This window comes from Ursus americanus, chromosome 9 (genome assembly GCF_024610735.1).
Source record: "Ursus americanus isolate L20-20 chromosome 9, mUrsAme1.1.p, whole genome shotgun sequence".
NCBI lineage: Eukaryota > Metazoa > Chordata > Mammalia > Carnivora > Ursidae > Ursus > Ursus americanus.
The window spans coordinates 11,338,226-11,364,189 of NC_142135.1; the positions used below are offsets into that span (position 1 = coordinate 11,338,226).

Below are 25,964 nucleotides of genomic sequence, written 5' to 3' on the forward strand. Positions count from 1 at the left end.
GTGAATAAAAAGAGTTTAAGAGGACACAGAGAATTATGCAGAATTCTTCTGGTGGAGGGATTATACGTCGAAATGGCTTCTTTAAACATCGTCTTTGATGGCACAGTAAAGTGTTTAACATCAAAACATTAAAAAAAATTAAGGAATTAAGTGGTTTGGGAAGCTCAACTTTTCTTTAAAAATGGTGCTAGCCTGAGATCACATCACAGAGAGTTAACCTAAAAAATATTCCATAATCAAAAACATATATCCAGGGGCGCCTGGGTGGCTCAGACGTTAAGCGTCTGCCTTTGGCTCAGGGCATGATCCCAGGGTCCTGGGATCGAGCCCCGCATCGGGCTCCCTGCTCCGCTGGGAGCCTGATTCTCCCTCTCCCACTCCCCCTGCTTGTGTCCCCTCTCTCACTGGCTGTCTCTTTCTCTGTCAAATAAATAAATAAAATCTTAAAAATGTATATATATCCAGTCCCTAAAAAAAATTCACGGTCATCTTCACAGATCGATTTGCTTCAGTGCGAACTTTTCATCCTGCCTAGAAACCCCAGGAGCCGTGTGGTGTAACTGGTGGACAGAAACAACAAAATTTTCAGTAGTTCTGTCACTGTTAAGCATTTTCCCTGAAAATAAACCAGTTTTCTGGTAGAGCCTTCTACTTAAGAATGTTGTGTCCTTTTAAAAGCATCGTGGTACATTTGCTAAGAGAACTGGGGCAACTCAGTCATTCCTTGGGGCCTGGGGTTCTTCACTGGGGTCACAAGGGGATCGTCATTGTCCAGGTGGGGCTGTCCTGGGGCCCTGGCGTCGTCTGTAGAGCAATGGGGGAGAAGCATCAGGGTGGCCACTCCGGGTCTTTGGCTCTCCCGCCCTGGGCTCAGAGCTGCTGGGGGTGGTAGAGAGTGGGGGCATCTGGATGTGTGTTCACTTGCAGAGAGAGGAAATCCATTTAGTTCTGTAGGCATTTTTAAGGACCTGTTATGTATCAGGCAGAATCCCAGGTGCTGGGAACAGCAGGATGGCCAAACTCAGTGTTAGCCCTCAGATAGGTTCTGATGTCCAGGAGGAGACGGAGAGGGACACAGGGAATCCCAGCATTTTCAGCTAGGCCAGGGGCTGGGTGGGAGAAGGGGGTCAGTGGGAACGCAGACTGTCTGTGTGAGCTCTGGGTGGCTTTTTTTAGAAACAAACAACAAGGAGAAGACAGCTCCCTCTTTGAGTCATTCTGCCCAGCCACTCCTGAGGGGAAAAGAAAGAGGAAGGAGGAGGGCCCACGTGTGATGGTTGGGACTTCCCTGGTGCCCTGGAATGGACCCAGGGGCTTCTGCATGCTGGTTAAAGGGCTATCAGGGCAGGAGGAGGACTCGGGCTTTCAGAAGACCACATAACCAGCCCTTAGGGTTGGAGGGACTTCGGGGGTCACCTAGTCCAGGCAAGTTACCCTGGTAAGCCTACCTGCTTACGTATCCAGGTCTAGTATCCTACACCTCTCTTCCGGCTGCTTGTGCTTGACCATGTGAACTGGCAAATTAGCCTGCGGGCCTTTGCATGTGCTGTCAATTCTGCTTGGATCCTCTCCTGCCTGGGCTGGGCAAATTCTAACCTGTCTTTTCGTTTTCAGCTTACATATCACCTCTTCCGGGGAAGCCTTTCTTATATCCCCCACTTGCCATCCCTTGCCTAGTTAATTAAATATCTGTTTTTGTGATTGCTCAGCACTCACCACTGTTGGACACTTTTTCATACTCCGTTGTAATTGCTTGTCTGCCTGTCATTGGGCCACTAATCCACAAGAGCTCCTGGCTGGCTGGGATGGTTTCATTCCTGGAATTATCTCCATGGCCATGTGCTTGGCGCATCATAGGTGCTCCGTAGATAGTTCTTGGAAGAATGAGAGTCCTCACTTTATAGCAAAGGCTGTAGGAGCTCAGAGAGGTTCAGTGCCTTGCCCAAAGTCACACAGCTCTGAGAGACTGAGCAGGCATGGTGTGCGTCTAAAGAGTAGACAAGATCAGATCTGGTTTCTAGAGCCACAGTCCCTATCATGGAAGTGAAAACAAGTCACCCTTGCCACTTTCCTTCTAGGGGAGCTACTTGCTGTCTCCTGGGTTTATCTCTAGGTGATGCTGTGGCCAGCTTATCCTTTGTATTCTTCAAACCAAAAAAAAAAGGGGGGGGGTTTCTTTTTCTGATTTCTAGGTCCTTTTTCCAAGGCCCTAACATTGCCCCAAGAGAACAACTTTCTTCCATTCTCTATTTTGTAAATCCGGTCAAATTTGAAAGAAAGAAAAAAAAATCCTTTATGTAATTGGAAGACATAGTGAGAGGAGTTCAGAGAACTGTAGTGGTGTGTGAGTGTATGTGTGTGTGCGTGTGTGTGTGGTGTGCACACAAGGGCATGGGACACGTGTTGCACACGCTCGAGGACAGAGCTTGTAAGAATGCTTAGATGGTTCATAAGTTAAATCCCCTCTTTGGACACCAAGCAGTTCTGTGATCATGATTTAAAAGGGAACTTTAGGGGCGTCTGGCTGGCTCAGTCGGTAGAGCGTGCGACTCTTGATCTCAGGGTTGTGAGTTTGAACCCCACATTGGATATAGAGATTACTTAAAAATTAAAAAAAAAAATTTTTTTAAATAAAGGGAATTTTAAACCATACTCATGGAATGATGGAATGAGAACAACAAGAAAACCTGTGCCTGGAAACCCAAGGGGAGATGGGAGGAGGGGCACAAGGGTTGACATGATCAGCCCGCAGTGTCCTCCCACCACAGTCAGGCTCAGCCCCCTAACCTTTTGTGAATAAAGTGGGGCTGGTGGATTGGCTTCCTGTGGTTCAGCACCCGATGAAAAGCACAGAGAACACACTAAGGCAGCTGAGATGTAATCAAAATAAAGGCGTTAAAAAGGCATTCTGTTTCTCTTTCACACGATAACAAGAATGTCTAGACGCCGTGGACGTTGCTTCCATCTTCACGCTCATGCTGGTGACTTTGCTCCCTGGGACGTTGGTTAACTATGGTTTTATGAAAACTCCTTTTGATTCATAAGTTTCTGCTGCTGCAAGAGATGTTGAGGGTGACAAGGACAGGGTGCTGTACATGTTTGTTTTCTTTCGTCAGCCAAGAAGAAACCTAAAACAGGAAGTGATTCAGGGATAGAATGATTCAGACCAGATCAAACTCAAGTTGGGCTGAGCGTTTTGCTGGGACCAAGATATGCTGTTGTAACTCAGAGTTCCAGCATTCTTTATTTTAGCATTCTGAATTTGGAAGGACAGCCTGGCCCCACCCTCTGTCCCCAGGACCACACAGTCCAGCCACACTGTCCCTTAGTCATAGGATTTCGGTTTGGGTCTTTGCTCTTCACGCGGCTGTGCAACCATCAGCAAGTTACTTAACTTCTCTGAATCTCCTTTATTTTTTTAAAATCTCCATTTCTTTATTTGTAATACATAAAACTACTTTGAACATTAAATGAGAAAGATGTTTACAAAACATGCTCTGTAAACTTTAATGATCTGAAGGAATAGAATTTGGAGTTTCATCCCCAGACTGTCTCTCTGGTATGGGAAGACTAATAGTGGCTAGCATTTACTGGGGGCTTACCGTGTGCTCAGGTCTGTTGTCCCTTGCTTAACCCTTGCCGTACCTCTGTTTTACAGGAGAAGAAACTGAGGCCTGGAGTTTGAGTTATTCGTTCAAGGTTACTGAGTTGGTAAGTAATGGTGGATTTGACCATGGCCATCTGCTTCAGAGCCTGTGTTCTTCACCACTTCACTGTGAAGAAAAATTAAAGTGGATGGGTAACATCAGGCCAGGACATGGGTTTCAGTTCAGTAGAAATAAGAACCTTCTGCTTCTGTTGAAATTAGAATCCATGTGCTTTCTTTCATTCACTCCACGAGTATTTAGAGAATCTACCAGGTTATCAGGTCAAATTATTACTTTAAATGAGAACTTTGGAGGGCAGGAGACACTGTCCGCCTCCTGTGATCAGTAATAGTCATAATAGTTGACAGTTACTGAGCACTAGTGAAGAGCTGACCCTGTGTCAAGAGCTTGTCTGTATATCTTGTTTAAATTTCAAGGGAAAGTTGAGGTTCAAAGAAGAGAAGTCACTTGCCCAAGTTCTCTCCAAGTGTAAGGGGTTGTCTTAGTCCCTCTGGGCTGTTATTAGCAGAATACCACAGACTGGGGGCTCTAAACAAGAGAAACTTGATTCTCACAGTTCTGGAGGCTGGCAAGTCCAAGATCAAGCTGCCGGCAGATTTGGTGTCTGGTGGGGCCTGCTTCCTCATTCACAGATGGCCATTTTTTTCGCTATCACCTCACATGGCTGAAGGGGTGAGGGAGCTCTTTGGGGTCTCTTTCATCAGGGATGCAAATCCCATTCGTGAGGCTGCACCCTCAGGACCTAATCACTCCTGAAAGCCCCACCTCCTGACACGATCCCATTGGAACTCAGGTTCCAACGTAGGAATTTGGCGGGGACACAAACAGTGCATAGCAGGGGTAGGACCAGTGCATCCGTCTCTCGTGTATGCTTCTAACTTTTATGTTATGGACGTGTAACGTACATACTGTAAAATGTACAGATCTTTTTTTTTTTTTCCAAGATTTTATTTTTAAGTAATCTCTACGCCCACCATGGGGCTCAGACTTACAAACCCAAGACCAAGAGTCGCATGCTCTACCAACTGAGCCAGCCAGGTGCCCCTTGATGAATTCTTAATATGCCACCCCACCTTGTCGCCACCCAGACAGGGTATTCAGTATTTCCATCCTTCCAGAACATTCTCTCATGCCCCTTCATAGTTAGTCCTGCCCCAGGGCTAACCACTGTTCTGACCTACAGAAGTCCTATATCCATCCTGTCATAGATTCCTGCTTCAGACCTATCTAGATCCGAATATACTTAGTCAACAAAAACAAAGTACAGATAAAAATAACACTTTAAATAGCGTGGGTGATCCTGTCATTCCACCCAGCCGCGTCTCTCTTGGAGTGAGTGTGAATGAGAGACAGCTCTGCTGTTCCTTCTGTCACTCTTTGTTCCGATGGCTTTTTAGAGTGTGAGCATCTTGTGCCATCAAGGGTGTTTCTTACATTTATAGATTTTAATTATCCTACAACACAGCTCTGAAATCCAAGCCAGCTCTTTCTTCTGTGCTCAGCCTAAGAAACCATATCCAGTGCTAGAGGGACACTGCCTGTGTTGGACCCGTCAGTCTCCATGGTGAGATCTTATTATATTGTGAAGGAGAATTTTGACTCCTTTCAGTTTTCATATTCGTGCTCACTTTGGAAGCTGAACCTTGAGTGAGCTGCCGCTGTAATGTGGACAGAAACCCAGGCATGGGTAGGTTGTTATGTTAGACATGGAGACCTAGAATGCTCTGCAAACATGGCGGACTACCCTGATTTGTGCGTCTTTCCTGATAGGAACACGGAGTGGGCTGAAATAGAAGATTTGCATCTAGGGGAGCTCAGCAGAAAGGGAAGTTCATGAGTGTCAGAAGTGAAGAGAGAAAATTAAGCCACATGGTTATGTGGGCTGAAGCCATGACCACTAGTGGGACTTTTGTACCCAGGAAAAGGCCACAGAGTCTGGGTGTTCTGATTTTAATGCCACAGCAGGTCTAAAATGAGGTTCGGGCCCAAGGTGGAATCGAGCACTGGGAGCCATAAACATCACACTTCTTCATGGAGAGAGGTTAGAAAAACTCCATGGGCAAAATAGAGAGGAAGCTTGCCTTGAGTGGAAAAAGTCACCAGCAAGAAATTTAAAAACATATGTAGTTGTGGAATCGACATTTTTATTGTGTATGAGATTATGAGTCCCCTCCAGCTGAAAAATGAGCATAAAAGCTTGTCTAGTGCCATGGAAATTCCCAGTGCAAACAAGAATCACCCTGTAAGGATATTTGACAACCCAGACCTAACAGGACTCCCACATAAAGAACTCCTTCTGAGGATGAGTTCACAGTTAAATAGTACGAGCTCTCCAGGAAATGAACTCCTTCCAGTTGGAAGTAATAGAATCATCTAAAAGAGACTATACAATAGCATATTTAAAATAATTAAGGACTAAAGATGATATTAAGAAAAACGTAAAGAAAGATGAAAAAGAATAGGTTGATTTGAAAGGTGGCCAAATTCAAATGAAAAATAGTCCTCCAAATTCAAATCCAACGAAAGGGTTAACTCACACATTAGACCCAGCCAAAGAAACAATTAGTGACAGTGGTAATAGCTTACATTTGTTAAGTCCTTAGTATGCGCCAGGTGCTATGCCGTGTAAGTATATGAACTCATTTAATCCTCAGAACGAAGTTATAAGGAAGGCATGATCAATATCACATGTATTTTATGGGTGAGGAAACTCAGGCATGGTAGTTTATGCCGCTTCCCCAAGGTCAGCTGGTAAGGATGGAGCTGGGATTTGACCCCAGGCTGCCTCGTGTAGTCTGGAGTCTGCGTGTGTAATTATTATACTGTAGACTGTCCTCAAAAATAAGCACTAAACAATAAAGAAATGGGAATACACAAGAATGGTAAAGAGATATAGAAGAGAGAATGAGAGGAGATTGCTTATGTCTAAACAGACGGGCCCAGGGAGAGGCAGTATTCAAAGACACAATTTAAAAAAAAAAAAGATGTCACAATGATTTGATGTCCTTTCAGATCTCCTCCAGTCCTTAAGTTCCAAGAATCTGTGACCAAGTCACAAGAAGCTGTGGCCCTGTTGAGGGCAGAAATATTCAAAGAAGTATGGCAGAGGCTCAGTTTCCACTTAGTTTGCATTGATGTGCTGGTATGTTTGACAAAGTTCTCTCTGGGGGGAAAGAAGCCTTGCTTTGTAGCTTGCTGATTGCTGTGGTATAAATACTTCCCATGACCAGTTTCAAGCTACCCACCTGACGTCCCTGAACCCAGAATTGGGAAGAGATGTGCTGACTCAGCTCTCTTGAGTTGGTGTGAGCCGGCTTCAGCACACCAATGGCTCTGATGTGCGGTCTGTTTGTTTTTTTTTTTTAAATATTTTATTTATTTATTTGTCAGAGAGAGAGAGCACAAACAGGGGGAGCGGCAGGCAGAGGGAGAAGCAGGCTCCCCACTGAGCAAGGAGCCTGATGTGGGACTCGATCCCAGGGTGCTGGGACCATGACCTGAGCTGAAGGCAGGCGCTTTAACTGACTGAGCCACCCAGGAGTCCAATGCATTCTGTTTTTAAACTGTAATTTCTGGGTTGTGCATCCGGGGTAGAACTTACAGGAAGTAGTACTGTCATGTGTGATATCACAGGGGCAGGGAGAGACAATGGGACAAGAATGGAGCTCTGGCCCCCTTTCTTCCCTTGTATTTAAAAACAAACAAACAGACAAATGAAACAGGGCATCTGGGTGGTTCAGTTGGTTAAATGTCTGCCTTCGACTCAGGTCGTGATCCCAGGGTCCTGGGATCAGCCCCTCCTCAGGCTCCCTGCTCAGCGGGGAGCCTACTTCTCCCTCTGCCTCTGTCCCTCTCCCTGCTCATTCTCTCTCTCTCTCTCTCTCAAATAAATAAAATCTTTTAAAAAATAAAAAATAAAGAAACGAAACAACATTTTGGGAATGTGGGTGGGGAAGCGGCATATATATCACACTATGGGGGACTGTGAAAATGAGTACAGCATCTTTGTGGTTTTTTTTAAGATTTATTTTAGAGAGCGAGCATGTGCGAGCAGGGGTAGGGGCAGGGGGAGAGGGAGAGAATCCCCAAGGAGACTCCCTGCTGAGCATGGAGCCCCATGCAGGGCTCAGTGCCATGATCCTGAGGTCATGACCGGAGCTGAAATCAAGAGTTGGACATCCAGCCACTGAGCCACCCAGGCGCCTCTGAGTCCAGCATCTTTGAAGGGCAGTTTGTACTATCTGCCAAGTACAGTTTGGTACTATCTGCTATTTCTAACTGCATGACCCTGAATTCTACTTCAAAGATTTTATCTTATAAATCCTGTCTTTCTTATAGTCACACATGGTTTATGTGAAGATGTATGTAATGTATATTCATTTCAGCATTGTTTGTAATGTAAGACCCTGGAAGCAGCTGAAATGTATCGTTGGTAGGGGATTGATTGGATCAATTATGGTATATTCTTTCAGTGGAATGCTGGGCCACTGTTTAAAATAGTAGGTCATGTATACTAAGAAGGGGTGATCTCAAGGATACATTCTTAAATTAAAAAAAAAAAAAGACAGCATGCAGAAAAGTGTATGTGGTACGTTCCCATGTGTGGGGAAAAAGTGGGAGGTTAAAGTATGTCTACATACCCACCTACACACATTACATGCTTAATTATGCATAGACTGTTGCTGGCAGACACCAAGAAAGAAGGTGATTGTGGGGAATACAGTTTACCTCTTGGGGAAAATGCTTAAGGGATTGGGGTCTAGAGTGGATGGAAGATGTCTTGGGGTCTAGAGTGGATGGAAGATGTCTTGGGGTCTAGAGTGGATGGAAGATGTCTTGTTGTATATCTTCCATATTTTTTTGAATTTTAAAGCATAAGTATATAGTATCCTTTCTGTTAAAAATAAACTAGTTAACAAAAAACTTCACTTTGGGAGTTTTCAACATGAAAGCCCCTCTCCTTTTTAGAGGAGATTGGCAGATCTCCGTGTGGTGCTGATCACTGTTTATTGAGCATATGCTGAGTGCTAGGCACTTTCCCATCATTTCTGGCTCAGTCCTCTCACCTGTATACTGTGAGTTTCTCCGTTGGTAGGCTCAGCCTGGACCCCAGCAGTTGCCCAGTGAACGTGTGATCCACATTTCTAACCCATCACCGAGCGTTTTATGGAACTAGACGCTTGCTCTCTTCTCTCTTATCATTTGGTAACAAATGCAGTAAACAGGTTATTCATCTTGAGAGGGCTGCTGTTACGATATTATGATTTATCAGCTGTAATCCAAATGGGCAAAAGGACTGGAGTGAAAAGTTTATAGCATCGAAATCACAAAAACTGACCTGAGTATTATTTAAGAGTGTGACATCGTCTGTAACATTCAGATGAAGTTCTTGCCAGTGAGGGCTGTTTGATATGGGCACTTGGCTGTCTCTCGAGATGCTGTGTTGTGGGCTCATTCAGAGAGTGCCCTTAAGTACTTTAAAGTATCACTGTCCCTTGTGTGATGTGGGATGTAGTGGTTTTAGTTTGCTGGGAGCTGAATGTGCATCAGCAGTGTTCTCCCAACTCCCCGAATAGTAATTCTATCTCCCCTGCCTGAGTGCGATGCAGAGTACGTTTCAACGCTGTTTCTTGTATGAGGCCTTTCCTGGCTCCCCCCACGCTGTTTTCCTCTTGTTCCGTGTAGTATTTAATTAAAGCAGTTATCTTAGTGGCTTTAAATAATTGTAGTCGTTTGTAGCCGTCTCCACATCAGGCTGAGTGCCAGGAAGGATGGCCTGGATCATCTCGCTTCCTCGGTGCATAGCCAGCATGCAGCATGTGTCACAGCCCTTCAGAGTTCATTAGCCAGGACTCGTTTGACCTCCAAGCAGAACCCCAACTTGAACAGCCTTCCGCAGAAAGGGGATTTATGCCACTGAAAAGTCCAGGGATGGAAATTCAGGCGTGCTTTACGCGGTGTTGCGAAGGCTTACCCAGTTTTTCTCCATCCGTCAGCATCACCTACCATTTCCTTTTGGGCTGTGGTGGCAAGATGGCCAACAGCACTTGTCGCAGAAGGAAAGAAAGACCACTTTTCCGACAGTTCAAGAAAAGTCCCCGAATTGAGTCTCCGTGTTTCTGATTGGGCTTGTCTGAGTCACATGTCCATCCCTGGACCAATCCCTGCCCTAGGCAGATGCAATGATCTGATTGGCCATCCTGGATCAAATGCCCGCCCCCTGAAGGAGCTAGGGTAGGGTCTGCACCTCCCAGAACTCACGGACTGAGGTAAGGGGAGGTGGATGTTCCCCAGGAAAGTCTGGGAACCCTTTGTGCGTGGGGGGAGGGGTGGGTAAGCAAAACCAAGGATGTCCAATAGGGTAGGTTTTTAACCACTGTTTACTCAATGAATGAATTAACAGATGAATGAGCAAACGGGAGCGTGCTGCTGATTCTGTGAGCTGGTTATACAATACCTAGAGTGGGGTTTTAACAGATGGAGCCTTTGCACAGAGGAAGGATAAAAGAGAGCCTTGAAATCAAGTCCTGTGAGGATGACATTAAATTAGCGGAAATATTTAACAAGAAATAGGAGACATATGATAGCCGTTTCCAAATGTCTGAAGGGCATTCGTAGAAATGGAGCTTTTGCTGGGTTCCAACTTAATGTCTTAGGTGCTGGGCTAGGCACTTGGATCAGCCTCTCCCTGCTTGTATTTTCATTTTATTTTTATTATGCCGTCCATTTACGCTCATTATAGAAAATCCAAAAATGCACACAAAAGAGAAAAATAAATGCCCTCCCATAATCTTACCATCGAGGGCTAATTGTTATTAATACCTGAGTATATATTCTGTCAGCCTTTTCTCCTTGTTTGCAGTTACATTAAAAAAAGATATTATTTAGTCTTGATAATGGTGCTTGTCAGAGAAAGAACCTGTGGCTCAGACCGAGGCACTGGAATCCTCAGGCCAGAATTCAGTCCCCGTAAGCCAGCCTCAGAAGTCCTCTCTCATTTCTGGGCTTAGGTTTGCCTGCTACATAACCAGCAGTGTGTGCACTAACAGGGTTTTACTACCGTTCTGTTCTGAGAATCCTGATTTCATCACTCCCAGTTCATTCCCTCACTCCTTCATTCATGTACTCAGGAAATCTTTCACTGGGTGCTGGGGGTGTAGTGGTGGATGAGGCCAGGCTCCTGCCCTCCTGGAGCTGTCTAGCTGAGCTCCACCTCACTTGTAAATGGGTTAGATCAGCAGCCCCTAGGCCTGCTGATGGCTTTGTCGGGAAGCAACCAGCAAAGCAAAGAGGAAGCACCGCAGCCAGAGGCCTAGTTGATATGTGCCTTCTCCCCAGGATCCCTCTCCTGAAGGAAATGGGTGGATGTTGAGGGATGGGAGGCTCAGGGTATGCATTACCTGTCCTCGGCCTCCCAGGCCTGGCTCTTCTGGGTAATCTGGGGTTTGGCCCATATCGTGTACCTATGATGACCCTATTTTCCAGACCTCAGACTACAACTCAGGATAGGAAGCGGGGTTAGCCAAACAGAGAGAGGGAAATACATATTTCTTGAATGCAACCTTAGGTACTTTTGCATGACTCTCCTTGCCTGGGAAAGTAGGTATTAACATCCTCATTTTGCTGGGGAGGACGCTGAGGCTCAGTGGGATCTGTGATTTGAGCTCGGGCCTGTCTGATGGCTCCCAGTCCCGTGAGCTCCCTCTTCATGTTCCTCTGATCCAGATACATTGGGGAGTAGGACTTTAAAAGGCTATGAAATTCTAGGTGATTCTGTTAGTTTCATTCCATTCGCCTAATTAAGAAAGTATTTATCGAGGGCCTGTGTTCAGAAACTCTGTTAAGCCTGGGATACTGGCTGGCCAAGACCAATGAGCGCTCTTACTCCCAGGGAACTTGAAGTCTGAGTTAAATCATTGGAAGAGCGATGATATTTCTGCATACTCCCTTGCTTGGTGATTCATTGAGCCATGCAGGAGGACGTATCAGTTAGGAGGCTTTGTGTTGTAAGGGACAGAAAACCTAGTTCAAACTGGATAATTGATAGGAGCAGTTGTGTGATTCACATAGGGGATAGGTTTCAGGCACACTTTGATCAGGGCTGCGGCTTCATTTCTTGGTGATTCTCTGGGCAACCCACTTGTGTCTGTTGGCTTTGTTCTCAGGTTGACTTCCTCTATAGTAGTGAGAGGGCTGCTAGCAGGGCTTCTGCACTGTGCTCCAGGAAGTGTAGAGGAGAGCTGTCCAATGTGGTGACCTGGCTGCCGGTACCTCGCAGACCACATACTTGTTGGATCATGCTTGTTGAAGAGCTATCATCTCTCCCCAGGGCCACTCAGCAAAATTCCTAAGCTTCCCTTTGATGGGATCATCTCAGGAAGCCTCCATCTCAATCCATCATGGCGGCAGAAGAAATGAGGTAATACTGATTGGCTTAGACCAGTCAGGACTCATCATCCCTGGAACTGGCAATGGGGACCGAATGACTGAAGGATGTTGCTTGGTGGGAAGAATAGAATAGATGTTGAAGAGGCAGCTATAGTCCTTAAGGGGGCAGTGTGTAGGATGTGGGTGTAGGAAGATGAGCAAGGTCCCTTCTCTGAACTTAAAAAAAAAAAAAGGCCTTTCTCTTAAACAGCTCACATTCTAATGAGCTTCCTGAGACTTTGGCAGTGATCAGAGGAAGGGCATTTACTACATTCATTGAACACTAGGCACTTCACATGTTTCCTTAGTTAGTTCTTATAATGTCCCTGTCAAGTAGGTATTTCCATTTCACAGATGAGGAAACAAGTTCAGAGAGGTTTAGTTGCTTGCCAGCAGCCACACGCCTAAGAGATCAAGGTGTTTTGAGGCTGTGCAACCCACATTCCTTCCTCTCCTTTCTGTGATAGTTGTAGAGAAAATAGATGGTTACCAGAGACGCTACAAAGTTTCATCTAATGATGCCTCTACAACAAGCAGGGCCTTGGGAGTAGTTACTGCTTTTCATTTCAGGCTTTTATTAGTGGAATTCTGCCTGCTTTTTTTCTTTAAACTAACTGTAGTGGGGAGGCAAACCCCTCTCCCAGGTCCAAATAAGCAACCTATAATTGAATGAGCTTCTGAGAAAAGCAGAACCATTGTCAACTCACAATGCATCAGAAGAGAGGGTTGCATTCACATAATTTTACAAAAATGATTTCTCGCTCCTTTTGACTTTGCTGCCTGAGGCTTCCATTTGGTTTTAAAGTAATAGAGTAACTATTATGTAATCATATACAATGCTTCTTTTCCCTGGCCTCAAGTTAACTCATGTGTTCAAAATACAGAATATATTTTTTAGTGAAGAGTTTATGTAAAGCCAGTGTGATTCCTAAATTAAACTGCCAAAACGAGGGCGTGCAAGCCGGATTTTCTGGTTTTCTCCAGACTCTACAAAGATAGAACATCCAACAGAGCGGGAGATGATTTACCAAAACTCATGAGTGTGCTGGTGGCAAAATGTCTGTGTTCTTACTGCCCCCGCACCCATTGTGCATGTCTTGAGCCTTGCTGCCCGTTGAAAGAGCACTGGTTTATTCATAGATATCCTGACCTCCCTTACTTCCACCCCGCTGGACATGGTTGCGTCCTGGGAGAAATTAACAAAAATGGGAAATCAAAATGGTGGCCGGTGACAAGTTGACACGTAAGACTTTCAAGTTAGATGCTGTGCTTTTGGAGTTCTTGTGTCTGCCTTCCATTTTTTTCAGGTTATTACTGATACTAATGAATTTACCTTTCCAAATTTCTATTAAGTTGTCTACCATGTTTTGGGTCCTGGGGATAGAGAGCCGAACAAAGCATAGCCTCCATAGTCTTCAGTGGTTCTCCTCTGGACAGATCTCCTCCCAGTCTGTCCATACCAGATATTTTTCTGGTTTTGATTTGAGTTTGCCTGGCAAACTCATTAAACTGGACCTTAGAAAAAGGGTGAAGTACAAAAGAGGAAACAGGAAAGACCTGAGGGTGCATGCGTAGGCTTAGGTGTCAAGAGGGATTATTGGGCTCATCTTGTTGACCCTAGAGGGTGAATACTGTGGTTGTCATTGGGACTAGTATTTAGGGTTTTTTTTTTTTTTGTTGTTGTTGTTGTTTTGTTTTGTTTTTTTGTTACCATAGCATAACCTAACTCATCCTGACTGATGTGATCACCACTATCATAGAGGGGGCAGGATTCCTGGGATCTGGCCAGCTTGTGTATGCACCTGTATGAATGTGTGCATGTGCAAATATATATAAGTATAGATATGAATATGATGCCTGTATGACAGTGGTTCTCAAACTCGTCTGCACATTAGAATCACCTGGGGATCTTTTAAAAAATTCCAAAGCCCAGGACATAGTGTAGATGAATTAATTCACCAACTCTGGGGGTGGGCCACAAGCACTAATAGATTTTAAGCTCTCTGGGTGATTCAAGTTTGCAGACAAGTTCAAGAACCACTGGTCTATGAGAATTATAATAATAACATCCCTGTTATTATCTGAAGAGGAGTAGGGATAGTGGTAATGACAATGGTACTAGCCATCATTATCATTTACTGACTGTTGCCTATCTGCCAGGCAGTATCCTGGCAGATACTTGTCACATCTAAACATTGTCACATCTAATCCATACTGCAGCCCTGCCAGACAGCTCTGTAGGTGGTTGGAGAAGGAAAAGAGGGGGGTCATATCTTTAAAACTGATGGCAGCCACAGAGCTGCTAAGTCCAGATTGTCAGGTATAGTCCAGAAAGATGGAGTTGTTGGGCTGCTCTTGTTGACCCCAGAATGACCACTGTGGTCATCATTGGGGCTGAGACTCGAGGGTTGTTTGTTACCATAGCATAACCTGGCCCATCCTGATGGATGCAACCATCCTTTTAATAACCACAGTGGATTCAGGAGTCGATATGCAAAAGCACATTTTGCAAAGTTTTAAATTGAGAGTGAGTTTATTTTGGCTTGTGGCTTGGAAAGAGAAATGAGTGTAGTAAACCAAGCTATTAATCTTGGGTTGGTTGATTCATCCATCAAAATCACTCAGTGTTTCAAGGAATCAGGTTAAATAAATTAATAAAACATTACCTTGTATGTTTGTAGTGCTTTTCTCAATGGGATACATGGTGCTATAGGAATGTCATACCATTGCTTGTCTTCTTGACACATCCTAGAAGGACCATCGGGCATCAGAAGGGACATGTGTTACCATGGGTAATAACAAGAGCTAAGTGATAATGAAACGCTATGCCTGACTCGAGTCTTGGCGGGTAGTTAGGATTTTGGCCGGGAGGTGTGGTAGTGTTGGGAAGGGGTTCATAGCACAGAGAATAGCACAACAGGAAGTAGTATTTATAGGAACTCTATAATCAGTTCAGTATTAGCACCAAGAAAGACATCATTCCCCACTCTTACGGGTGATTGAGAAGTCCCATACAGTCTGCATTTCCACTTGTTTCTTTATCATTTGGTCCATGTCTCCTAACATTTTTTTCCCCCACTTTGGGAGAGATTTATGTGTAATGAAGGGCCAAATAAGCATAATGTTTTAATTGATTTCGTTTATCCTAAAAGATCACACCAGACACTGCACCCAATGTTGTACACATGCTTATTAGTAGAGATTTTTTTTTTTTTTACAGGACTCTGTTGATGCCTCAACCTTTGGGTCCATCTAGCCATTGGAAATGAACTTAGCACTTGTCTGACTCTCACTCCGAGTCCAGGCCTTGGTGACTGTGTTCCCGTGAGACCCCTCTGAGCCCCTCTTGGGCCTTCAGTTCTCTTCAGTGTAAAATGTTAGATTGAAGATGAATTCCAAGGTCCCTTATGTGTCTAAAATTAGGTAATTCATCAGATATTCACTGTTATTTAACAGGACACTTGCATTAAATAAAAAATAAAAATAAATAATTTTTATTTATTTATTAAATAAATAATTTTTATTTTTTTATTAAATAAATAAAAATGCTAAGTAAATACTGAAATGGATACTGTAGACATTTTCTCCAAAGCTGTGGGTTTATGTTCTCCAAAAATAAAAATAAATAATTTTTATTTATTTATTAAATAAATAATTTTTATTTTTTTATTAAATAAATAAAAATGCTAGGTAAATACTGAAATGGATACTGTAGACATTTTCTCCAAAGCTGTGGGTTTCTCCAAAGCTGTGAGCTTGGGCAAGGTAGCATTCTCCTCTCTACCTTAGTCTGTCCATTAAAATGGAAGGAGGGATGCTTTCTCATTAAACCCGTGGTCTAACATGAAATCAGCACCAGGATTTTAGAGAGTAAGCTGCTTCTTAGCTTGGACCATATTGGTTCTCTCTTAGAAAGGTGGTGGGGTTTTTTTGTTTTTTGGTTTTTTTTTAAATCTTATGCAATGTCTTCTTTTGTAGTCTCACAACTTAAAACTTTTTCGTGCTGTAAGCTCGTGTTTGACGCCCCCATTGTTCTGTATTTCAGCTAGTTGGTTATATGCCTAATCGTTTTGGTGACTTTGGTGGGGAGGGTTTATATCTCACCTCCTCACGTTGCTCATCTGATTCCCTGGTTTTAGGGCTGTGTCCATGTTGGGAGTGTGGAGAAGGGTTATGGCCCTAGGACTGGGATAACTCAGGCTGGACCAGTGCTTGACCAGCTTGACCAGGCTTGACCGGCTGCACCTGTTTGAGTGCATGCCTTATGCCAGCACTACGTCCAGCTCTTGTGCTAGCACTGGGGATACAGTGGTGACAAAACAGCATGGGCTCTGGGGAGCCTGGGTAGCTCATTCGGTTAAGCGTCTGCCTTCGGCTCAGGTCATGATCTCAGGGTCCTGGGATCGAGCCCCACATGGGGCTCCTTGCTCAGTTCAGGGAGCCTGCCTCTCCCTCTCCCTCTGCCCCTCCCCACACTCATGCTCTCGCTCGCAGTCTCTCAAATAAATAAATAAAAGCTTAAAAAGAAAACACAGCATGGGCTCTGCCCTTATGGGGCTCCCAGTGTTTAAGGAAAGCACATACATCACCGTGTGATTACAATTATGTCTGTGCTACATACAAGAAGTACAGGGTCCTGAGCACTCTCACAGTGGGGCATCTAACCGAGTTTGCTCCAAGTTCAAATGCATGGACATGATGAAGAGCTCAGGAAAACAGTTGGGGAAGCTGGAGGCATTGAGAGTCACGTACGATCAAGTGCAAGATGGGAACAGGGGAAAGGTTCAAGATTAAGCCTGCAACCAGCACCAGGGTCCCTGTGAGTTGATGAAGTTCAGTACACCAGGCTTTCCTTGGGCAAAGGAAGTGTTCTTTTAATCTGTAAAATCTGTAAGATTTTCTTAAAATCTCCAGGGCATATGTCTGTATCATTTCTTTGGCAGTTGTGTGTTGTTCTGTATTGTAGTAAGGTAGGGTGTCTTTCATCCCCGGGAAGGGAAGGCTGTTTCCTATACTCGGTGTGTCTCTCTCCCACCCCAAAGTGTGTAACCCTGGATGGAATTGTTGATCAGGTGATTAATGAAAAGACCTGTAGCTCATCAGTTAACCTTAGTATGTGGGACTCGTCCTTCTTACATCCACAGCAGCGGAACAAAGGAAGGCCCAGGACCTGTGGGAACAGTAACAGGTAACAGCCCCAAGTGTCCCTTTGTGCTCAAATTCACTAAAGCTTCCATCGATTGAGGCAATTAGTGGGGGAAACCTATTGACTTGGGAATAGAGATACTAGCTTGTAATTAAAAGTCCAAGATAAATCGGCTTTTCTTTTCTGCATCTTATTACCTAGTTTTCTTTCTGCCCCTGTGATTCTATTTCCATTAAGAGAGGGTTCTCTTTGCCTCGGCACCACCCGCCCTTCCTTATGCCCTCCTTCAGAGTCACTCCCCGCCCCCTTGGCCACTTCTTCTATTTCTCTTTTATCTTTCTTCTGGCTACACACTTCCCTTTTTGAAGGCCATCTTTATAAATAAAATTGTTCAAAACATTGAAGGAAAGTTTAAAAAAAATACTTCATCCCTGCTCTCTCCTTTTAACCTCTCTGAGCCTATCTGCCATTTCCCCATGGGGATGCATATTGTATACTAATGGCATTCTATTCTATATACAGTTTTGTACTTTGCTCTTCTAGAATAGTCACAAATTTTCAACCAGCAAATGTTAATTGAGCTCCTACTGTGTGCTGGGCATTGTTACAATGGCTAGGGTAGACGCATCAGTGAACAAACCAGACATAAATCCCGGCTCTCCTTGAAGCTTCCACCTGATTCATGGAGAGAGACAACACGCATAATACAAATTCTCTTAAGACGCGACCACTGTTGCAAAAAGAAACAGGAGGGTTAAAGAAGGTCAGGAGTATTTATAAAATATTTTCTCATGTTACTACCATCTTCCTGTGTACTTAGGGGTTGTATATTATCCTTGATGTGGATGGATTGTATTTTATTTACAGCGTTTAGAGCCTTAGGACTATAAACTTTAAATCTTAGAGGACTTATGAATCATTGAGAGCAAATCCTTCATTTTTGAGGTGACGAAAAACAGGTCCAGAGAAAAGAAATGACTTGGTCAAAATCATATAGCCCCTAACTAGCAAAGTGGGGGCTTTTAAATTTCAATTAAATTGATTTTCGTTGATTCTGAAGACAGTTCTTTCAGAACCCTGCTTTGTTATCTTCCTATTGTGGGAAATTGAATTTGTTTCTGGTTTTTATTATATATAATGCTACAATGAGCAGCTTTATACCGATACCATCTTCATGAAAGCAAGTTAATAATAACAGTAATAATAATAAATAATAGAAGAGGCTAATATTTATGGAGCACTTACATTTGCCAGGCACTGTGCTAAGTGCTTTCCATGAAATAACTTAATTCTGACAGCGAGTACCGTTACTTTCCTGTTTTTTACAGATGAGAAAACGAAGGGATTCAGACTCAGGTCCGAATACTTAGTCACCATGATATACAGCCTTCCAAGTTTGGATACAAAAGCTGCAAATTTCAAAAAGCAAGATAATCAGTAATGCACATCTATTTAAACACTTAAGAGTTTTCCAAGAATGTTGACATATTAGGCTTAGCTGTATGTAATTGCTGTTTTTAGGATAAAACGTGGGTGAATGTTAGCAGTTTCTAATGTTCCGTCTGTTATTTCAGTTAATCCTCACAATAACGGTGAATTAGGTGGTATCGTGCCTATTTTATGCATGAGTCGCCTAGTATTTTAGATGGAGCTTGGACACTGAGTAGTTTAATGAATGTTTGCAGAGAGATCGGAGAAAGGGGGGACGGGAGGCAAGGAGAGCAGCGTGACTGAGGCCAAGTAACCAGCTGCTAATACCTGGCTCAAATCCTGGTTCCATGTCTTGGTGGCTTTGTGACCTCTCGAGAAATTCTTAAATTCCTTGTACTCATTTCTCATGCAAAAACTGTCATTACAAAGGTTGAATTTATAAAATGGGTGGAAGTCATTTTGCTCAAAACTGGCAGAACCAAAGCAATTAATCCGAGCAGGGGCGGTGGGGGTAATTCCTTCTGCCATGATATTTCAAAGCAAACCCATCTCTTTTCTCCAACCACAGTGTTTCTGTAAAACACAGAAAGAAGCTTTTCAAAACGGCATGGATAACTTAATGACCCTTGACACCATTGGGGAGTCTCTTCCTTTACAGATAAAGTTGTCCTCTCACTCGGATGGGGTGCCATATAAGATGGGTGGAGCAACAGAGATGAAGCTCGGTTTGGGTGTCTGGGTCACCGTGGGGGGAGGTCCAAGAACAGAAGGCCCACCCAGCTGTTCCTCTCCCTCCCGTTGTCTGGTGCCATTTCTGATTTGACAACATCTTGGCCCCCTCCTTCAGGTGACCCCCTCCTGGGCCTGTGCGTGTTGATAAGGTGGCCCAGCCACAGTGGGGGGCGGGCAGGTGGGCAAGGCAGTGAGTGCCCTTGGGCTCTGAGCCATCCCGCTGGAGTGGGGCCTGCTCCTCTGGTCTGCTTCCCCAGGTGGCACTGGGGAGGCCTTTCCTGCTGGAGGGGAGTGACTGTCAGAGCTGAAAATGCCAAGTGGTTCCTGAACCCCACCAGGGGCTGAAAGAGCTGCTGGCGGGAAAAGGCCGTGCCTCCTGAGCATGCCTTTTTGGGTTTTTCTGCAGCCAGCTCTTTGTGTCCAAATGGGGCAGTGCGCTTTGGGCTGCAGACTGCTTAGGACATCAGTAAACCCTGTGAACCACCAGCCTGTCCCTCTAGGGAACAACTACCTCAGGGCAGGGCTGGGGAGGCGAAGCCAAGGCTTGCAGAAAGTCTCTTCCTCTTTTTACATTAAAATCTTGGCAAGAAAACACTCTCTTTATTTCTGTCCCCTGTATCAGCAGCAGATTCTCGAACTGAACTCCGAGGCATCGTCCTGGCTTCATCAGACGTCAGCTTTTCCGGCTGCGAACAATTTTGCTTCTGCAGTTGACGGGGACTCTAATAACTCCAGGTGGTGAATGGGCGGTGGGGAGTAGGGTTCTGTAGAAATACGAGCTCCAAAGCAATACAAACACAGAGGAAAAAATGGGAAGCTTGTCAAGAGGGAAGTGCTGTATTAAAACATGTTACCTTTAATGACTTTGAAGAAACCTCCCCTTCCGCTCCACACTAGGAGATGTGTTACATCCTTTATGGTATAGCGACAGGGCTGAGTGTTACAGAACCTTGCACAGCAGGGCCGCTCAAGTACTTTGATTAAGGAAAGGTGATTAAGATATACCGTGAAATGAAACATAGCAGATTAGTTTAGAATATGAACCATTTTTGTAAAAATATATGCATTATCTTTATATAGATATAGAAAAAACATTTGGAAGGGTATCCACATGGTGGGAGGTTGGATCATAAGTGTTTATATTTTCTTCCTTTTGCTCATCTGTGTTTTCAGATTTTTTCTGCAGTCAACATGTGTTATTCACATAGTTGGGGTGAAAGGAAGGTGTGCGTGGGGGGCTGGGAACCTCCCTTTTTTACCCAATCATTCTGCATACTTATTGAGGGTCTCTGAGGAGCTGGGTGGGCACAGGGACAGGTGTTGGAGTGGGCAAAATAGCCCTTCCCTCTGCCTTCACAGAGCTGGTGTTTTTGCGGAAGGCTTTTAAAAAATAAAGGGGCACCTGGGTGGCTCAGTCAGTTAAGCGTCTGCCTTCAGCTCAGATCATGATCCCGGGGTCCTGGGATCGAGCCCCTGCATCGAGCTCCCTGATCTGTGGGGAGTCTGCTTTTCCCTCTGCCTCTGCCCTTCCTTCCCTCTCACTCTCTCACTCTTTCTCTCAGATAAATAAAATCTTTTAAAAAAAGAATAAAAACATTTTAAAGAAAGAAAATAAAAATATTTACAGGTCGTAATAAGTACTGTGAAGGAAAAAAAAGCCAGTGACCTACAGGAATGATTGACAAGGGGTGGGGGTGGGGTGATGGGGAGGACCACTTTGAGGAGTGACCCTTGAACCGGAAGGCCAAGAAACAGCCACTTGAAGAGGCTGGAAGGCAGTTTGGAGGCACAGGACCAGCTGTGAGAGCCTGCCACCTTCCTGCAGGTCACCCAGAGGGCTGGCAAGTGGATGTTGTGGAACTGCCCACTTGTGAGAAATGGTACATTTGGGAACGTGACAGACGCTCATAGACAGAGCCTCTGGGGAAATATGGCCCTAAGGACAACTTTATGACTCCTGGGAGATTGGATAATGTGTTGCTAGATCACAGGAGTGTCAGGACTGTGTTAGGGTTTGCACTGTTGGCCTTGTACTTTGTTGCTTTTGGGTAGGAGCTCTGATGCCATCTTTCATGCTGGACAGGCCTCGAGTGCTGCCCTGGGGATGCCCAGGCCTCCTTCCCCTGCCTTCTTCTGGATTTGTGAAACTCGCCCACTGGATGCTCAGGCATCAGGCAGGACATTGGAGTCTTAGTCCTTAGCCTTCGGACCCCTGGCCGTCCTGGAAATGTTTGGGAGGGTGCCTCTTTCCTCAAGGATTTGGTATTCATTCCTTCCACCAAGAGGAGGAGGGAAGCAGTTGATAGAAGTCCCTGAATGTTAGGTTGAGGACTTATACAGTGATTTTGAGTTAACTATGGTAGCACCATCCAGAGTCCTCTCTAAGAGCAATCTGAGCAATGCAGATCAAGAACCCTAATAGTGTTTAGATCCTTTAACCCAGAAACTTCAGTCCAAGGAACTTATGTGGAGGATATATATATATATTTATATATAATATATGATATATATGTTTATATTTATAAAATATTTTATATATTTACAAATATATATATATATATTTATTTTATTTATTTTTTTAATGGGGAGAAACCAAGAATACAGCAATATCTGTAACAGCAGTAATAGTCATTAATGACATTGTGCTTTGGGGCTTTGAACATATTTTCCTGTATAGTACTTATGAGAACTTTGCAACATTCCTGTGAATGAGGTTCTTAGGCCAGTTTCCCAGACGGGAGATGAAAGGTTAGTGAGGTCACGTGAGTGGCCCTGGTTCACTCTGGCAGATTCAGGCTCTGACCTCTAGTACATGCATTGTTGCCTGATGGGTTTGCTCAGAAACTCAAGAAAATGATGGAAGTCAAGAAAGCACAGGGAAGGGACCAAAACCGAAAATCATTATTGAACTTAATGCATGCTTCGTTCCATCCCAGGCATTTTGTAAATTTTCGCCAGGTTCATCTTTACAACAGATTTGTGGGGAAACAGGCTCTGAGAGGTTGAGTAACTTGTATAAGGTGTAGAACAGGACTCAGACCCTGGCTTGGCTGAATCCAGAGCTTTGAGGGGCTTTGGGCTCTGCTGTATTGTCCTCGGCTTCATGAGAACGCATTGCCGATGAGTGAATAAATAGTAGGCTGACGTGTTCTTTTCCACAGCTCTGCAGTTCTCCGTGCAGTGCATTTGCCCAATTGTCTCCCACATGAGAGTTGCAGCTTTGCTGGCCCTTGTGGCCACACTTTTCCAACACCCTTCACCTAAAGGCTGTCTTCCCTCGCTCAACCCATCCCTTGCAAAATGCTCAGAACCAAATGAGTCTAGGGTAAACCAGGCACGCAGGGTGTGAACCTTTAGTAACTGAAGGAAATGGGGTTATTTCAACATGATGCAATATTCTGCAGCCATTAAAATGATAAATGTGACTGTAGAAATATGAAACGGTATTGGGAAATAGTTGCACGTATCCGACAATAGTTGAAGCAATGTGCATTCACGTGGGTAAAAGTGGGAAGAGGACAGGAATGAAAACTGTGTGAAGGTATTGGGATTGAGTGGTATCACCCTCCGGTGGGTCCGCTAAGCTAGGAATATCAGGGTCATGTCCCATAGCTCCTGCTGCTTCTTCCCCCAGATTCAACTAAAGTTATGAACTCCTGTAGACTCAACATCAGTATCTTTTTTTTTTTTTTTAAGATTGTATTTATTTGACACGGAGAGCACAAGCAGGCCGAATAGCAAGCACAGGGAGAGGGAGAAGCAGGCTCCCTGCCAGGCAAGGAACCCAGCGTGGGGCTCGATTCCAGGACCCTGGGATCCTGACCTGAGCCAAAGGCAGTTGTTTAACCAACTGAGCCCCCCAGGTGCCCCTGGACATCAGTATCTTAATTCTGGTGCCCATTCTTGCTCTCCACTGCCAGTTTCCTAAAGCAGGCTCTCATTACCTCTCGCCTGGACTGCACAGCAAATTCAGTGGTCTGCGGGCTCCCATTCTCGTTCCCACTGTAGTCCATATTGGACACTGTCATCAGAGTGATCTTGATATAAAACACATCTGCTTATGTCTCTCCCTTGCTGAGAAGCTTCTATTTACTTGTTATTGCCCTCAGGGGGCAAGTTCAAACTCCACAGCATGGTGGTTGAGAAGATCCTTCACCATCTCACCCAGTCTTCCCTCCAGCATGTCACAAACTCTCCTTCCTTGCTCCTTCTCTTCTCATCCCTTTCCTGATCTCTTCAAGACCAAACCCATCCTCTCTGAAGCCTTCACAGCTGTCCCAGGGATTGTTGGTTCTTCCACTCTCCTAGATTACAACGAATCATGCTGTGCTATAATTGTGAGGTCACAGCTCTTTCACTAAATCCTGAGCCCCTCCAGGACCTAGGCACCTGCCGTTTCTACTGACCTCCACTTTAAACCCTTGGCATGGTGCCAAGGACATAGTAGAGGAGCAGAATTGTGTGTTGATTGAATGCATCAATGATTAAGTGACACAATTTATTCTTTGTAACGTTTTAAAGTTGATTTAGTAATGCAATTTTTAAAGGAAACAGCATTTAAAGAATGCATCAGGAACTTCTGAAATTTACATAAGCAGAGTCAAGTTCTGTAAATGGACAAACTGTGGAGCTGACAGATTGGGTTTGAATCCTGGATCTCATACTGAGCCTTGGTTGCCTCATTTATAAGGTGGACATCATAATAGCACAATATAGGGTGGTTGTAAAAAGCAGCAGAGGAAAAGCCAGTAAAGTGTTTAGTACAGTGCCTGGCACATAGGAAGGACTCACAAAGAAAAATGCTAACAAGCCACAGTGATTAAATTGAGAGCCTCGTGCTGTTATGTAAACCTCTTTTTTGCATCCTCCTGCTTGTTTTTTCAATATAAAACTCTGAAAGCTTTGACCTCAGCTGAAATGGGATTAGATTCGTGCAGGATGACAAAGAAAGGATCGGAGAAGAATAAATTCAGCACTTCTCTTAAGGTCTTGTTTTCTATTCCGGTTTTCAGGATATCCCACATGGGGTAGTGGTTGAGCTTACGTGTGAGTTGTGACACAGGCCAGGAATGGGTCTAGGGCTGACAAGGAGAAAGGTGTCTCCAAAAGGGGCTGATCTTATTTTACGATTCATCAGTGGACTTTTCTTGGCTGGACTGTAAGCTCCCTCAGGCTGGCATCATGTTTATGTTGCTTTCTAGAGATAAAATTAGGACCAGTGGATGAAAATTGTTGGGTATCAGATTTTTGCTCAGTGTAAAAGAAGAGGTTCCTCGCAACGAGAAGAGGCCAACCAGTGCAGTAATGAGTTCCTCATGATGGGAGATATTTGAGCTAAAGTGGATGGGGTTGAGAATACTATGGAAGAGATTTCTGCTTTTCAAATATTGAGGTAGAGGTGTGTGGTTACTCAGAGCACATATTTAAGGGACGGGGAAGGTGTATGAACTCCGTGCCTTTGGTACAAATTGAGGATAGTGGGTTTCTGTGGACCAGGGTTATTTAAGGATGGGTATTAGTGTGTCAGAAACATGGACCCAAGTTCTTGGATTGTAAAGACCGTCCTGCCAGCATTAATGTTGGCAAAAAATTGGCTCCCTCAGTTTAATTGAAATTGATGAAGATTATAATAGATACAGTATAGAACCCCGAAATCATCCTAAAGTATGATAATTAGGGCAAAAGTCTGAGGCCTAGGACTCTTGCCTTTAGTGTGAGCCTTGAAAAAGCCATCTAATCTCTCTGACTCTTCTAACACATTTCTATATAGTATGGCTCATACCATGTCGTCTCCATGTAACTCAGGAGGAAGACAAAAGGCTAAATAAGGTAAGGAAGGGTTGCTCTTCTGTATTGGGGCAGGGAGTGATTTCTTGGCCTCATCTGGTAAGGCCTGGATAGTTTCTGGGACTTAACCTATTTGACCAGAACAGGAGTTCATAATCAGGGTTTCATAGGTAAGCTTCCTGGAACCGTAAATCCCCTGATAGTGTATGCAAATGTGTGTGCATTTTTCTGGGGGAGAAAAAACCCCACTTTTGTGAGATTTTCAGTAGGGGTCTTGACCTCAAAATATTCAGAACCATTTACCTCCATGGTAATGATCTGCTCAAACCGAAAATATTCCAGAGAAAGATAACATTGTAATCATTTACACTTTAGTGTTAATGAAAAAATCTGAGAGTTTCATAGCAGGATTTGGATGAACCAGCTAGATGGGATGTTCTGGTTTTGTATGTAAAGGGAGAGCATTTATGTTCAAGGGTGAAGTAGGATTAGGGAAATAAAATGCTGTGCCCTGGGCGACATCCAAGTTCTCCCCCCACCCCCCGACATTTTTGCCCAGGAAGGAACCCTAGAACAAAATCTCATCTATCTGAAAGAGCCATGCGTGGCAAGGTACAAGTCTCAAGTGGCTCCTGATTTCTGTTCTCAGACTGATCATTTAACACCTCCCCAGGGCGTCTCCACGATACCATCACAGGTGATAACGGTGCACCTCTAAGCTCTGGGGAGCCTGTCAGCGCTTCTGCCTTGTTGGGGAGCGTGAGTGAGGTTCA

General features: G+C 44.4%; 1 protein-coding gene across 7 annotated transcripts in view; it reads left to right on the forward strand.

Annotated features, from left to right (window-relative positions):
* CYRIB (CYFIP related Rac1 interactor B) overlaps positions 1-25,964 on the forward strand; it is a 142,620-nt gene that overhangs the window by 35,974 nt on the left and 80,682 nt on the right. For all 7 annotated transcript variants that reach the window (XR_015725683.1, XM_087864621.1, XM_045812227.2 and 4 more), the window contains exon 2: positions 3,659-3,711. Coding sequence is in view for 1 of the 7 variants with exons in the window: in XM_087864620.1 (XP_087720746.1) it covers positions 3,659-3,711 (53 nt within the window). In the remaining 6 variants the exon portion in view is untranslated. The remainder of the gene's footprint in view (positions 1-3,658; positions 3,712-25,964) is intronic.